This window comes from Crinia signifera, chromosome 4, assembly GCF_055691185.1.
Source record: "Crinia signifera chromosome 4, ASM5569118v1, whole genome shotgun sequence".
Lineage (NCBI taxonomy): Eukaryota > Metazoa > Chordata > Amphibia > Anura > Myobatrachidae > Crinia > Crinia signifera.
In genome coordinates, this window is record NC_139220.1 from 80,201,228 (window position 1) to 80,217,907 (window position 16,680).

At 44.8% G+C, this 16,680-nt stretch overlaps 1 protein-coding gene across 2 annotated transcripts in view; it reads left to right on the forward strand.

Annotated features, from left to right (window-relative positions):
• The window catches only part of WWC1 (WW and C2 domain containing 1), a 289,547-nt gene that overhangs the window by 244,180 nt on the left and 28,687 nt on the right, over positions 1 to 16,680 (forward strand). For both annotated transcript variants that reach the window (XM_083181881.1, XM_083181880.1), the window contains exons 17-18: positions 2,129 to 2,229; positions 3,793 to 3,925. In XM_083181881.1, the coding sequence (XP_083038007.1) occupies positions 2,129 to 2,229; positions 3,793 to 3,925 (234 nt within the window). The remainder of the gene's footprint in view (positions 1 to 2,128; positions 2,230 to 3,792; positions 3,926 to 16,680) is intronic.

Below are 16,680 nucleotides of genomic sequence, written 5' to 3' on the forward strand. Positions count from 1 at the left end.
ATGCATTTGAAATTAACCAAACATGACATGAGAGTTGTCACTTGATGTGCCTTTTTTTATATGTACAATTTGGTACAATAAATTGCATGAGATTTATCTGGCCAATTTGCATGTGTACAGATGGGAGGTCCTAGGGGATGCCCAGAGTGCTAGGAGGGGGTGGCCAAAACTCAGCTCACCTGGCACCGGTGTACTGGGGGTAACTAATTCTGTACTTGTCTCTACAGCCCGGTGCTATGGCACAAAGGGTAGTATTGTGGGGGTCTGTGATCTCCCCCTGTAATACTTCTGCTAATACTGTCTGTACTGTGCCCCCCTGTGCAGTAATCTGCCCTGTGTGCCAGCCTGGCCGTGCTGCTGCCCAATATCAATCAACTTTATTGGCCATGTGTGCTTGTGCACACTAGGAATTTTTTGTGAATTTACAGTGCAGCATCAAGCAGGAATGTGGGGGGGGGGACGTTACATACATTACATCGAGACATTACATGTGGGGAACACATGCCCGCCAAGCAGCACAGTGCCTAGGCAGCCATCAGCGGCGCCACCGGTCGCTGCAGCAGCCAGGTAGGTAACAGTATAAGCAGGGACAGTATAGTATCACACAGGGAACACATACCCACCGAGCTGCACAGCACCTAGGCAGCCATCAGCGGTGCCACCGGTCGTTGCCGCAGCCAGGTAGGTAACAGTATGGGCAAGGACAGCACAGTTACATCAGAGACAGTACAGTTATGATACAGGAGACACAGGGTTACATATAGCTGAGTGCACAGATCATAGGCAGCCATTTGCGGCGCCAACTTCCTGTAGGAGAATCAGCGTGGGGGGCGGGGTGGGGGTTTGGTGGGATAGAGAGTCACTGAGGCCTGGAGAGAGTCAGTGAGGCCTGGGGCCTGAGTTGGGCCCTCCCTGGGCACCGCCACAACATAGAGGGCTCTCATGTCTGCTGATGCTGGGGGAACAGTGACTGGCGCCTGCGGGCATGATATTCATCTGCCATGGCCAGATGGTGCCTCTGGGGGTCACCGCCGCCTCTGGGGGTCATCATATTGAAGCTTGAAGCTCACACATGGAGCTGTGTCCCCCCAGCCCAGACCCCCTCGACACTTCCTTTCATGGGGAGAATGAGAAGATGGAGCTGGTGTTCTTGCTGATGGTGGGGGGGGGGGGGGAGGACCGCGATGCCTACCTCCGGCCATCCACAATCCCATGCCAGGCTCCCTGTGCTCACCTCTGGGGGGGGGGGGGGCGCATACCCATCCTGTCTGCCCCTTCTATGCTGCCCTGGTCAGGACTTGCCAGTATTTGCCCCCACTCCTTCCTACAACAGGGATAATACCCCTCTGGCTGGGGGTACAGTGATGCTCACACCCGGTGCCTCTGCCCGCTCTTCTGTCCCGGCTCTCTCCCCTCCTGCTCTCTCTGCTGGGGCTGCACTGCAGACACATGCCTCTGCCGTCGCCCCCACATAGTGCTTCCACCTTCATAGTGCTTACCCGCCTGAGCCTCCTCCATCACCTAGCCATATTATCCGGCGTCTCCTCCCGTTCCCGCTGCCGTCTCCTTCCCCGCAGGTGTATGGCGGAATGAGATAGGGAACCAGGGCGGCAGCGACGGGTGTACCGTGGGGGATGGGGGAAGCTAGAGGCACGGGACACAACGGCAACACCGGTAGGGGACCGCAGCGGGAACGGGAGGAGACGTGCTCCGGCGGGTAATCACTATGTGGGGGGTGACGGCAGAGGACAAAGACGACAGAATAGACTACCACACACTTCTGCAGTCGCTGGATCACTGTTTAATGGTGGCGGGCTGGGAGTGCTATGTGGGCGTGGCGGAACAGGGACAGGGTAGCAAGGCACTCCCTTTGGTTTGATTGATTGACCCAATCTGTCTAAATTGGATGAAATCAGACCAAATTTTACAAGTGTAGGGGACCTTCACTTTTTAATACTTTGTTGCAAATCTGTTTTCCTGCGAGATTGTTTTAGTTTTGCTTTAAGTGAATGTAGAAGCTGTGCTGGTACAGGCAGCTTTACCACTCCTATCACCCTGCCTTGTGCAGGAGCCCATGCTACTAAGTCTTCCATACACTATTCACTTCATATCATGTTCCCTTCTCCAGAACTCCATGTCTGCACTTCTAGTACAAACTGCTGCTGAACTTGAGCCTGTTGATAAAGAATTTGAAGTCTGTGGACAGGAAGAGGATACAAATGTGACCTGGTAAGTGGCAATACTGCGGCTGATATTTAATTTAAATATACAGAACATAAATGATTTGTATATGTTTCTTATTTGAATCAGATAATTTTTTTCTGTGGGTTAATAATGATTGACTGCTTAACCTTTGCTCCTTTCATGTGTATATTCTCAGTAAAGAGCTTTTTTATTTGTGCCACAACTTGTTTTGAATATGTTCCATAAAAAAAGTATGATTGTTATTCAAGGACAAGTCACTGTAATAAAACCAAAAAAAGGAACTGTACAAGAAACACCTTATCCCAAGTAGCTTTGTAGTTTTCAGTAACTATGGTTGAGAAATAGCACCATCTATTGGTAAACTTACAAAAATATTATACTAGATCAGTGGTTCCCAAACTGTTCTGAATTATGGTACCCTAGAGTATTCATGGCACCATTAGGCCAAAGATTTCTTAAAGTGCAATTCAGAAAAAAAAAAAACATATTAAATTAAATAGATTGTGTTTATGTCACTCTGATAAGATATGTGGAAAGATTTCCCTCAAACTCCCTGTCAGTCCTGGACCAAAGATTTATCTTAAGATTTCAGAATTTTTAAAAATAATTTAATAGGATAAAAGGTAATAAGCCCCATACACCCCATACACCCTAAAGTATATAGTGAACAATATCATTTGGAAACGGCCTTCTGAGCAATATCGTTCACAATATTGTCTATTGTCTACACTGAATATCATTATCGATGCGTTCTTCCGTGCATCGTTAACGATGATTGATGTCTTCCGAACATGCAGGTCAATTTGGCTCTATAGCCAAACGACCTGCATGTTCAGCGGGTCCCGGTGACGTCACTGTCCGATATCGCTCAGTGTGTACACGCAATATCGGGACCTGCGGCCGCAGCCGATATGGTTAATTGGGTCAGCCAAGGCCCCAATCGCTTAGCGTGTATTGGACTTTAGTGTGTATGGGGCTATAGGATAGGAAATTGTTTGCCATATTTGTATATATGTATTTGCACCAGGGAAGATCAATAGATGCAGCTAAAGATCCGCGGAACTGCGTATCGGATCACGATCGTTGATCAATTGATCGTTGTAGTGTGTGGGCACCTTTAGGTTGTTACTGGTTAGGACATGGTTTACTTTCAACTTCTCTACATATTTTATGATTTAAAGCGCTGGTTATGTATTATACATTGATCAGAAATCATTTTAATTTGCCCTGGATCAATAAACCCACACAGTTTGGCAACCACTGTACTTGATAGTAGTCCAAATGTAATAATTTACTTTTATAAAGCTGAAGTTGCTGGTTAGAATTTTAAATTTGAATACAATAGGTTAGAAAATGTTTACATTCAAAGGTTATTTCTTTTATCAACTCTAAAGTAATCACCAATCGTTACTGTGTTCTAGTATAAACATTTAGGGTAAGTTTTGTTTCTTTGACATAAACTGTGCTTCCGAATTCTGAAGCCTGTACAGTGTACATTATAATATGTACTGTGAAGCTTCAATGAATACTAGATGCCTGCTGCTAATAAGGGATGCACAATACCAGTAATGCTGTCACATCTTGTAGGCGAGAAGAGCAGGATGCTATGCAGGATGAAGAAGCCGGTACGGAAAATGAAGATGAAGATGAAAATGATGAATGTGATGAAAATGTGCAAAGTGAAACAGAAGAATCAGACGTGCATGCAGCCCCCATTAAGGTGAGCAACTGCGAAACCAGATAACACACATTGCGCTTGATTCAGAATTGATGTCACGGCTGAGAATATGAAGGTGATCATCGTTATGGGCATGCAGCCCGTAGTACGCATGCTACGAGGCCATCCTGCACTGAAAGCCTGCTACTATTTTTATTCTCTGGCTGTTCACAAGATGATTGACATGAAGCAGGTGTATGGGGGTGGTAACCGGACGTTTTCTAGGAGTGTCGGGGGAAAATGCAGGCATGCCCGGACGTTTGAGGGGAGGGTGTGTGTGACGTCAGCTCTGGCACTAATGTGACTGATTGTACCGCAGCAGCGGTAAGTCCAGGTCTAGGCACAGACTGCGCACACTGGGAAAATCATTAGATAGTGAGTGGCTTGCGAATGGATTTGCAGGCGAATTCCAGATCCAGCTAATTTTCGCAAGTAATGCTAAGCTATTCGCTGGCTAGCAAAGGGCAGGATTTCACACTGGCTGGAAGCGTATGCCTGATTGCTGGGCCCCGAAAATTATCAGCCCAGCGATCAGGTCTGAATCAGACCCATTGTTAGAACATCTTCCGGTTGTTGTGCATGGACAGGAAACTGATGGTGATCATTTTGCTTTCAATAAAGGTAAATAGATTTAATGCAGTGAGAGCCATTACTCCTACCCACAAAGCTTATGTCACTCTTGTGCTTTCTATGTTGTAGCCTACTACACAGCTCTAGCATCACAGCATTCTGGAGGAAGGCCCTGTCAGTTAGTAATACATTGTGCGGACACCAGTAGGCATGGAAGCACTGCATGCACATTCCTTACAAATTGTTTTGCTCTTTAAATAAAGCGTCTTTCACACCATGACGACTCTGTAATTGTTCTTGTACTGACTAATGCTGGAACAGCATTTATAGGGCAAGTTCCATCCTGTAATGTGTATCCAGTGATCTCGGCATCCTTATTTTTTTTCCTTTCAAACTTATTTGTGCTTAATAACAGGTCTTATATTTTAAGTTGCCTTAAGTTTGTATTGTTATATTCCTCATGTGGTTGATTCAGTGTTGCAGACATGTCAGCCACTTGGCATGCTCCGGCGGCCACATTGGATTTTTGAGTTCAGCGCACGAGGTCTCTTTCCGGCCGGCTGCTGCTCTCCCTCTGCCCGGATCTCCTGACATCCTCTGGCAGTGCCCCTACTATTATCTCCCACAGGTCTCCACAGTTGCCTGAACTGCAGGTCTTTCTCAACAGCAGTTAGCTGCATATACATCCAGGGCTGTGGAGTCGGAGTTGGAGTCGAGGAGTCGGAGTTGGAGGAAATATCGAGTACCTGGAGTCGGAGTTGGAGTCGGCAAACAATGCACCGACTCTGACTCCGAAAATTATAATTAATGACTTCTCTACTGTAAGAATAAAGACCAATGCATGCAGTGCCTCACGTAACCGCAAAACTAACACGTTAAGTGACCGTGAAAAAGCATGCTTTTCATGTGCTTCACCACACTTATAAATGTATTCTCCCTTGTAGTTTACAACTTATTTCCAACGTTCAATAAGGTTTTCAATACCTCGTTGGTAGAAATCACCTGGTGTAGACTCGAAAAATTCATTCAATCAAGCTCTCCCGCCATACGCACAACATCTTTTTACGCGGATGAAGATCTTGTTTCATGCGCGGGGTCGTTTGCTTACCTTGGCTAAGCCATTCCTTACGCTGGTTCATATTGATGTACAGGCACCATTTTTTGTCGCCAGTAACGATTCGGTAAAGAAATCGTTCCTTGTGTCCATGAATTGAACGGTGACGAGCAAGCAAACCAGCGGAGATTGTGGCTCGTTGATTTTTGTTGTCGTCACAAAGCATGCAGAACTCATGCTCCACACTTCTGAACCTTTCCTATTGTTTTTGTTCTCAAAACAACCAAATAATGTGGTTTTTATCTTTGAACTAATAAAGTTCCTGTTCCTGATGTTTATGCCTACTGCTACTATCCAGCCATTTAATTAATTAATAAAAAAAAAAAATAAAACTTTGTTTTCATTGTGTTTGTCCTTTGCTTAAACTGTTCAATACAGTAGACTGTTGGCTACCCAGCCTCTAGTTTCTGTAGTAATAATATGTATGTTGCCTTTCTTTCCTTCAAGGAATGTATCAAATACATTTGCATATTAATACAGAGGAGTCGGAGTCGAGGAGTCGGCGTTAGAAGTACGAGGAGTCGGAACATTTATCTACCGACTCCACAGCCCTGTATACATCTATTATTGTAACCTGCCCTGCTCACAACTGTGCCTGTTCAGGCAGATACCCAGACCTGTACTCCCTAATCATGGTGAAAGAGCACCACCATAACACCCCTGCAGCCAAACTGGCCAAATATGCAAGGGGTACTGAGGTGCAGGATCAATCGGCATCTAATGTGGAGGATACGCCCGACCCTGGCAACTCGGGTGGCTCCAAAGCCCCCCCCCTAATGATGCTCTACCTGAACCCCCATCCTTTCAACAGGTTCTTGACGCCATTGCTGGCAGTGGAAAAGGGCTATCAGATAAAATGGAAAAACTACAGTGTGACCTGTCCCTGCTTAGGCAGGATGTACAACGCATCAAGGAGTGAGTGGGAGAGGTGGAGACGCGGGTCTCTGTAGTGGAAAATGCAGTTGATCCCTTGAAAACCACTGTTACTACCCTGACACAGCAGGTCACAAGCATACAGAATAAACTTATGGACATGGAGGGTTGCTTGAGAAGAAACAATGTCAGATTCGTTGGCCTACCGGAAAGGGAGAAGGGCTCACCGCCAGAATCCTTTCTGGAGACCTGGCTTGTCGAGTTATACGGCAAGGAATCCTTCACCCCTCAATTTGCTGTCGAGAGGGCTCACAGGATTCCCACTCGCCCGCTTCCTCCGGGGGCTCCTCCTAGGACATTTATTGCCAAGTTCCTTCACTACAAGGATCGTGACACGGTCCTAAGGCTGAACCGCACCAAAGGCCCCATGGTTAGGAATGGTGTGACTGTTTCTACATTTCCTGACTTCGCCATGGACGTACAGAAAGAGAGGGCCCTATTTAAGGCTGCGCGACTTGAACCTTCCCTTCTCCATGTTATTTCCACCTCGGCTACGGGTGGTGGCGGATGGAGAAACAAAATTCAACAATCCCCGATAGGCGGCGGCCTGGCTTGACTGGTTTGCGCCTGGTGCTAGACAGCTGGTGGGTCCAAGGTGGTCTCCAAAGGATATCAGAGCGGCCTCGGTTTCCATGTTTGATGAGAGGTGGCTGTGGCACAGCAGAGGTGATGTTGCACCATCCTCTGATATCCTTTGGAGACCACCTTGGACCCACCTGCAGTCTAGGATGTTCAGGAAACGCGATTATGACAGTATATATGGTATAGCTGCTGTACTTCTTTTATACTGTGTGGGAAATGTCCTTATTGTTTACACTTCTTCAATAAGTGTTACTATGACCGGGGAGCCCCAATGCTTGCATTGGTACTTATTACTTGATAGTCTTCTGGGTTAACTGGTATTTTCCCTGACATCTTTTTTGGTTTTGATAGTATTAGTTTAGGGATACAAGTATGCCGCAGTTGGGGGAGTTGTACCTGGAGGGGGTGTGTTTTATTGGGATTGTTTTATATCTGTTTTTCTATTTTTCCTTTCTTGTCTATTGGTCATGCATTGTGTACTAGTTTTCTATATCTAGGAGTGGAGGGTCTGGCATTTGCTGGATCAACAATGGTGGTGTATCCTATATTCTGGGGTGGTTATGTGTACTATGACTGTCCTCCATATACCCAACTCTTTATTCTAAGATGGCGCAACTTAATGTTTTATCCTGGAAAGTCCGTGGGATAAATGATAGAGTCAAGCATTCCCTGGTTGTCAAAATGATTAGGCAATATGGTTCAGATATTACTTGCCTGGTGGAAACCCATCTAGAGGGAAATAGATTACTGTCTTTGCGTAGGCCCTGGGTGGGATGGACGTACCATGTCTCTTATACTACGCATTCTAGGGGGTGTCAATACTAATAAAAAAATCGGTACAATTTGTGCTTCTTGATGTTAAAACTGACCCACTGGGTAGATATTTATTCCTAAACTCAATAGCTATAGGCTGATGCGGGTCGATTTGAGAGGAGGAATGGGAGGAAGCGATGGCTCTCCCATGGCAAGCTACAGTTTCTGTGAAATTCCAACAAATCCAACTTCATTTTACATAGAACATACTTGACCCCATGTAAACTGGTTAAATTTGGTGGTCGAGCTTCACCAGACTGTCCTAAATGTCATCTCCCACAGGGGAGCTTTTGGCATCTCTTCTGGGACTGCCCCCTGGTTAACTCCTTCTGGGTCCCTGTTAACTCGGTGATAGCATCCACTGGGATCCCTGAGCGGGCTTTGACGCCTAAGTTGTGCGTGCTGGGAAGCAGGTAAAATACCCCTCTGAACCTTTCGGAAAGCCAATATGTAATTAATGTATGTTTACATGTCGCCTGGCACCATGCCTAAATTTGAAAAGATCTGGAATAGGTGGTTAGAGTCCCCACATTCTTCACACTCTTAATCTTGGGGAAATAGATGATGAGACCGATGTGAGTACTAATGCCATATTGTAATGATCGACATATACTATAATATGACAAGACTACGCTGCCCTCTGCTGGATGGAGTTTTACTTTACACGCTTAATGCATGATGACTGCTACCCCCCCCCCCCCTCCCTTTTTTTCTTTTCTTTTTCTTCTCTTTCTAACCTTTATATTTACTTGATAATAAATTCATAATTTACCGTATTGTTGTGAAGTTTTGACAGAACGGAGACATCATATGTTTTTATCAAAGATATTTTATTCCGTATAAACAGTTTATGTGAAGGCATTTTCCGCTGACATGATATACAATGCATATGTCAAGAAACTGGTGATGCTAATGTTGTTTGTCATTGCATGGTATTTGATGTGATGCTTGTTCTGTACTTATATTGTGTTCAATAAAAATACTTTATAAAAAAAAAACTGTTATGCTGGCACTTGGAGATGACATTGGGGGTTATTCTGATTCACTCGGAATTGCACAATCACTCTAATGGACAAAACCATAAGCACTGCAGGTGGGGCGGCTGATGTAACATGTGCAAAGAGTTAGATTTGGGTGTTGTATTGTTTCTGTGCAGAGTAAATACTGGCTGCTTTATTTTTACACTACAATATAGATATCAGTTTGAAGTACAAATTCCACCCATATTACATCAGCCCCGCAGGATGCTACGGAAAGCCCTCCTCTCCATGGCTCATCTGCTGGTAATACACCAGCAGTTGAGCGGTGGCCAGCCGCGATGATGCGGGACCACGCATCAGCACTCACTGCTCATTGCTGCCCCGTACACACTAGGTGGCTTTCATGCTGAAAGACGCTCAGATGAGAACACTGAGTGGTTTTTACATAAAAGTCGCCCAGTTTATACGGGGCTTTACCTCCAGCAAGCACTGCACTTGTTTAACCTTTTTTTTTACCCTTTATTTGGTTACAGGCTGCTGCTCCAAGACACCAAGGTGCTGTTTCCTTAGTAAAACAATAAGAACAGAAATGTTATTGCTAAATAAAAAATGTATATGGAGCGTTGTGTGAACCCAAATAAGATTTTATTATACAAAAAATTACAATAAAATAGTCATTAGGCTTCTACTGATGCGGCAATACTTATACACAGGATTACACTAAAATAATACATATAAAACAAATAAAAAAAGTAACAACAGATTGCAACAATAGATTAATATGAGAACAATATATCAACACATGACCATTATCTAAAACATCCATATCCTTTGAAAGGCTCAATGATGTATAGAATTTTTCTAACAGACTGATTTTATGTCTGTTAATTCGAGTATTCGTCAGCCCACATAGGATTTTTTTGTACTCCGTTAGTATGTCGCAGACTATAGTTCATAAATCAAATGATTGATCAGGTATCAAAAAAGGAAAAGGAGAATCTTTATTTGTCAGGCACTATGAATAAAGTAATTCAGATGGTTTGTGCAGTTAAATGAATAATTGATATAAGCTGTAGTTGTTGTTCAGTGGCCAGTTAATATAAATAGTGCAGCATTTCTCCTTTAGTTGTATAGTGTAATTAATGACCCGCTGGATAAATATAAATTTTGTAAGCAACCAAACAGGTGCCGACGTTTTAGCATGTCAAAATTCTGAATGTGAACATTGTCACTATATAAAAAATGACTTCTTTCTGTATATGGACATAGTTGCACTTGCAGTCAAATGTTCCTAGCTATTAGTGTTGGATTTATATATATATATATATATATATATATAAATTCCACAGGTAAGGCGCCACTCACAACAACAAAAGTAGTCGACAGTCTTTATGTCGTCATCAACGTTTCGAGATTTTATTTCTTATCTCTTCTTCAGGATACTTTTGTCGACTACTTTTGTTGTTGTGAGTGCCGCCTTACCTGTGGAATTTATTTGTGGGTTCCCTTGCTGGGGTACCTGGAAGGCACTCGGCAGATCGGTTGGAGTGGAAGTGCTGCTCGCTATATATTGTATGTGTATATATATATATATATATATATATATATATATATATATATATATATATATATATATATATATATATATATATATATATAGAAAGACCGCACTCTCACCCAACTAAGCAACACTTGGGGTGCCCGGCAAAGGTGCATGCAAAAGCAATTAGAGGACGCTAACACGTATAAACCAGTACAACATAACCCCATACCTGAGTTTAAGCGCACATTTGACGCACTCCTTAAAAAAGGACTGAACAACGGCTGGATCTCAAAGGACACACTTGAATACCTGATGGTAGAATACCCAGTGTGCCCCATTATCTACACTCTCCCTAAGGTCCACAAGTCCCACTCTCACCCGCCCGGCAGACCCATCATCTCGGCAAGGGCATCTCTTTTGCAACCACTAGCCATCTTCGTTGACAACTATCTGGTCATCTCCAGCAACACCTACATCAGAGATACCGCCGACTTCATCGATCAATTAAAGATGATTGACATCTCCACCAGCCAAGTTTATCTGGCCACTATGGACGTGAACTCGCTATACACGGTGATACCTTACTCGGATGGCCTCCGAGCCTTACGGTCCAAACTAGACGAACGACCAATACTCACACCACCGACCGACTTCCTTGTAGAACTGGCTGAAACCATCCTGCACTGCAACCACTTCATCTACCAGAAGAAATACTACATTCAGGTGTCCGGCACCGCAATGGGGTCGAACCTGGCACCCTCATATGCAGGCCTATATATGCTCGACTACGAGAACAGACACATCTCACCCCAATACCAGGAGCAAATCAGATTCTACAGGAGGTTTATTGATGACGTCTTCCTGCTCTGGGCAGGCACACCAGATGAATTCACCGACATGGTCAACTCTCTCAACAACAAAGACCACCCCATAAAATTCACACACCTCATCGATGGTGAATCGATAAATTTTCTTGACATCAAGGTCCAAATAGTGGATGGCAAGTTACAAACAAGCCTCTACCGCAAGGATACTGACCGAAATACGCTTCTTCTTACATCAAGCCAGCACCCACCAGCCTTAAAAGAGAACCTCCCTATTTCTCAGTACATGTGGGTCATGCGGAACAACACGGACATCACCAGCATGGAACCCCAACTGAACAAAATGACCGACCGATTTAAACAACGAGGATACTCAGAAACCACGCTCAACCGATGCCTGATCAAGGCTAGAAAGAATATGAGCACCTCCCGAACGGCCACACAGACACCTAAACCAAAAAGGATGGTCTTTGTAAATAAATATGACCACACCTCGTCCACAATTCAACAAAGCCTCAGGAAGCACTGGCCCATTGTAGCTTCAGACCACACCCTCAAGATGCACAACTATGGCCCCCCCATGGTGGCCTTTAAGAAAGGACCCAACTTGAAGGAGCTCCTTATGCGCCCAACAGTGAGCCTTCAGATTGACACCAATACCACCTGGCTACACTCGAAAAGACCGGGCTGCTTCCGATGTGCTGGCTGCACGACCTGCAACAGTCTCACACCAGGCCCAACCTTCCCACATCCCCAGACTGGCAGACCCATTAAAATCAAATATCGCTTACATTGCACCATGGACCATGTAATTTACCTCCTAAACTGTCCCTGTGGTCTAGCCTACGTAGGCATGACGACCAGAAAGTTCCGGGAGAGAATGGCGAATCATCGCAACTCCATCAGGGCCGCACTTGAACTAAAGAAGGCGGAATTACCGATACCACGCCACTTTCTGTCTGCAGGACACCAAAATTCAAGCTTGCGTTGCCGCATTATTGACTGGGTACCCCCACCCCCCCGTGGAGGGGACCGTGGCCTAATTCTGAGAAAGCTGGAAAGCAGGTGGATCCATAGGTTGGACACCTTAGCCCCCAAGAGACTCAACGAAAATAACCCCCTTTCTATATTTTTGAGATGAACTATGTTTGACCAGATCATTATGGACTATTCAATCTGTTCCCCCATTTATATTCAAAAAGTTTTGTTAAACAGTCTATGATCGTGTTTTTTCCATTTTTTTGTTTTTCTCCGGTCTTTATATAAACTGTCCTTTTTTCTGTACAGCCAAGCTATACCTTAGTAAATCAGCATCATACCCACTTAAATAAAAATAATATAAATAAAAATAAAGAGCGAAATACCTTAAAAATAAAAATTAACTAACACACCCAAGTCTGAATGTAAATCAGACACCCCTAAATCCACCTCAAGCACCAGAGAATAGGATCCCTATCACCAACCATCACTCAGTAGTTTATTAAAATCCATAATAGATCACTGCACTATCCGGGCCCACGAGTGCATGTGTGTATATATATGTGCATCTTTTCATGTGCACATGCATTTGCATGTGCATGTGTGTATGCTTGTATGTGTATTCATGTACCTCGTGTGCACAGATATAAACTGCACAAACACTGTCACCGGTATCACTTCCTTAAACCACGAGTTTTCTGGCATTGATGAGACCCTAAATATCCCATCAAATGCCACTAATTGAATAATCACTCCAATTAACCCCACCACATTAACCCCCTGCCAACACTTACCCCTGGTAAATACAGCCCACTTCGGTCCGGCTTTATACCACACGCTACATCAGCGCTGCATGGTTCTTTAATATCCTCCTTATCCCCTTTACACCATTGGGCTTGTCCCAGATCAATAGTACCCCCATACTTAGGTGTTCTAACCATGCTTATTCAACTCTAATTGCAGGGATTGTGCACAGCTCCGGCTACCCCGGAAGCTGTGCGTTCCAATTGTGCGTTCCAGCGGCCGGCTCCCGGCCGCTGAACTTCCGGTTTTACCGGAAGTCCAATAGCGCTACACAGACTCGTGTCTGTGGCGCTATCCAGCACTTAACTCCTTGTACAGGTATAAATAGCCGGACAGGAGGGCAGCTGGATTGGCTTGCTGACCCTGTCCTTAACCAGGCTGATTCCTGCGCCGCTGACTGATTGATGCTTTGATGCAAAACGTAACTATGTCATTTTTTCCCAGTTTAAATGTATGTTTTCCTTTTCAGCAGATACATGCATTTACTGTTGTACCTTTTGTATGTCATAGGCTCCTTGATAAAGGTCCATGTTGGGACCGAAACGTCGGAGCATACATACTCCAATGTATATTGCCTTGTTGCACCTATTGGATTAAAATACCTTTTTACTTAAATCACAAGGCTGATCTGTGATTTTGGAGAGTTCTCTGCTTCCACACATAGGGCCTTATTTTGGTTCATTCTTTCTGACAAAATCCTTCTTAGATGGACCAAACCTTGTGCACTGCAGGGGGGGCCGATGTAACATGTGCAGAGAGAATTAGATTTGGGTGAGTTATTTTGTTTCTGTGCAGGGAAAATACTGACTGCTTTATTTTTACACTGCAATATAGATCTCACTTTGAAGTAAAACCCCACCCAAATCTAATTCTCTCTATATATCAGGAAGATCAGCCTGGCACTCCCGATATATGAAAAGCAACTGCCGCGGGTGCTCGGTGAAATACAGTTTTGTAGTTTTCAGCTCAAACAAGCACTGTCACTCCAGCGGTTTTGGTGCAAAAAGTCATAAATCTAATGGATCCGACGTTTCGGGGTTACAAATGCCCCTTTTTCATGGTGTACAATAACAAAAACATAGTGATAAGTCTTACCATATATATATATATATATATATATACACATACAATTAACACACTGTAATAACAATCATTAAAACTGTATGTGACACTGACACGTTGGGGGAAATTTACTAAGCTAAATACGCCAGGATTTGGGGTATTCGTAGGCAGTCGTATGCAAATACGATTGCCTACATGTATTACTATGCCGAAAATACACCCATTCATGTTCGTATTCATTTCACATTCGTATTTACTAATAATATATATATATATATATATATATATATATATACTAATTATTTAGTATTAACTAATACGAATGCATACGCCATCCAAAGAATACGAGTAGGAATCACCATTCAGTCGAATGGTGATTCCTAATGAACTAAGCGGCCGTATGTAATAAACAGCTGCTAATTGCTGAAAACAAATATGCCTTGAAAATACAACTAATTTCCCAGGCATATTTGGCTCTAGTCTGCAAGGACCATAGTTACATAGTAGATAAGGCCGAATAAAGACTTGCGTCCATCTAGTTCAACCTAGGTTTTAATAGCATATTCCTTGTTGTATAGTATGTTCTGAAATTATTTAAGACAGATTATGATTCTTATCTGTACCCAAGGATATTTTTAACCAATAAATGTTTATCCAACCTTATTTTAAACATATTTAATGTGTCTGCCGACACCACTTCTCCAGGAAGAGAGTTCCAAAGTTTGACTGCTCAGTCAGATCTGTGCAGGTTTCAGGTAAAAAAAATAATTAAATCATTTTAAAAAGAGGAGGGAGGGGTCCCCTTCCTCCCCGTTGCCCTAACCAGCCCCGGGCTTAGAGAACCGGTCCTGGTTTTAAGAATTTTTAAAACCAACCAGTCCTGGTTCCCAAAATATGGAGGACAAAATGACTAGGGGTCCCCTGTATTTTGAGAACCAACACCAGGCCCAATCAACCAGCAGGGTAATGGCACAGTTGGGGGAAGCTGTTTACACAAGTTCCCCTGGCCAAACCATTATCCCTCTGACCGGTCATCCTGGGCAGGGAACCTGGGGGAGTGGAGACCCCCCAATGAAGGGGTCCTCTGCCCTCCAGGATTAACTGCTCGAACTTTAGCTCTGGGCTGTCCCCCGTGTCCCAGGGTGGTGGGAACCGGGCTGATAGAATTGTAAAAATAAATTAAACTATTATGTAGTGGGGGGCGTGGCCAGCGACTGGACTGAGCAGACGCCATTACACAGAGCTCCGGGGAGAAACACTGAAAAACCCCAAATAACACCTGAAAAAGACCCACCAAGGGAGCATCTGTGGCCAGTCCAGCGAGCGGAGAGACGGAGGAGCAGATCAGTGCCCAGCACAACCGCACCGGAGCTCCGGACGACGAGCGCCGGGTTGCGGCCTACACGAGAGCCGAGACCGCGGCCTAAAGTTTGGAGACGGCCGGAGACGCCGTCCGACACGCTTCACGCCGCGGACAAGAGTGGGGCACCCGGATACCCTCCCAACTCCCCACGAGGTGAGCAGACAGGAGGGGGAGGTCATAGAAGCCAGGCCTAAAGCCCGGGACCCGGCAGCAACGAAAATACGGGGAGGAGAGCCGGGACTGAGCCCCAGCCCAGGAGCCTGCACATCACTGCAGGAAACAAATAAGAGGCACGGGACACACAAGGGCTCACACAAGGAGGGACACTGAATAACATACTCCTAAAGTCTGGCTGAAATAAAACTGAGGGGAGACGTTTGAAGGTAGCAGCAGGGGCCAAATAAACTACACCTCACCACACATAAGGCTGGTGACCAGAAGGCTGACTGTACAATAAACAGCTAAACCCCCCTGCTGAGCCATATACAGAGGGGCCTGACTCATAACAACAAAAGAACACCTACTGCAGACGCAATACTCCCTCTCTCTGTCCCCCCTACTTCACTTCAACTCAAATCATTCCAATCAGACTCAATTCAATCCACCTCAGCCTCTGAACTCAGACCTGATGCAGTGCTGACGCACTACAAAGCTTTAACTAATACAGTGCAGCGTCAAGGATTACCCACACTGCTTACTGCTGCTGGACAGAGGAGCTGTGGGGAATCCTAACATCCATCACCCAGACACTACCTGCACATAAGCATTTACTGATGCTCACTACCATGGATAAATTTGTGGCTAAGCCACAACGGGCCCAAAAGAGTAGCCAACAGGGTAAGGGACGGGGGAGGGCGACTGCCCCTCGATCCTCCCCGAACTCCCCAATGTCAGCACAAGAGGAAGACCCTGACACAGACCACACTCCGGCCATGACGCAACTGTCGACACAAGATATCACAACCATCCTGGCAACACTCTTAGATCAAAAACTTGCTCCAATTAAAGAATCAATAGATTCTACTCACCCAGCTGACACAACATACTCAGAGGCTGTCGGAGGCGGAGCAGAGAATCTCTGATTTAGAGGACGAACTAGAGAAGTCAAAGGCAGTGATAACCCAACAAGAAAAGTTGGTAACCACCATTCATGACAAGCTTGAAGATCTGGAGAACAGGAATAGAAGGAACA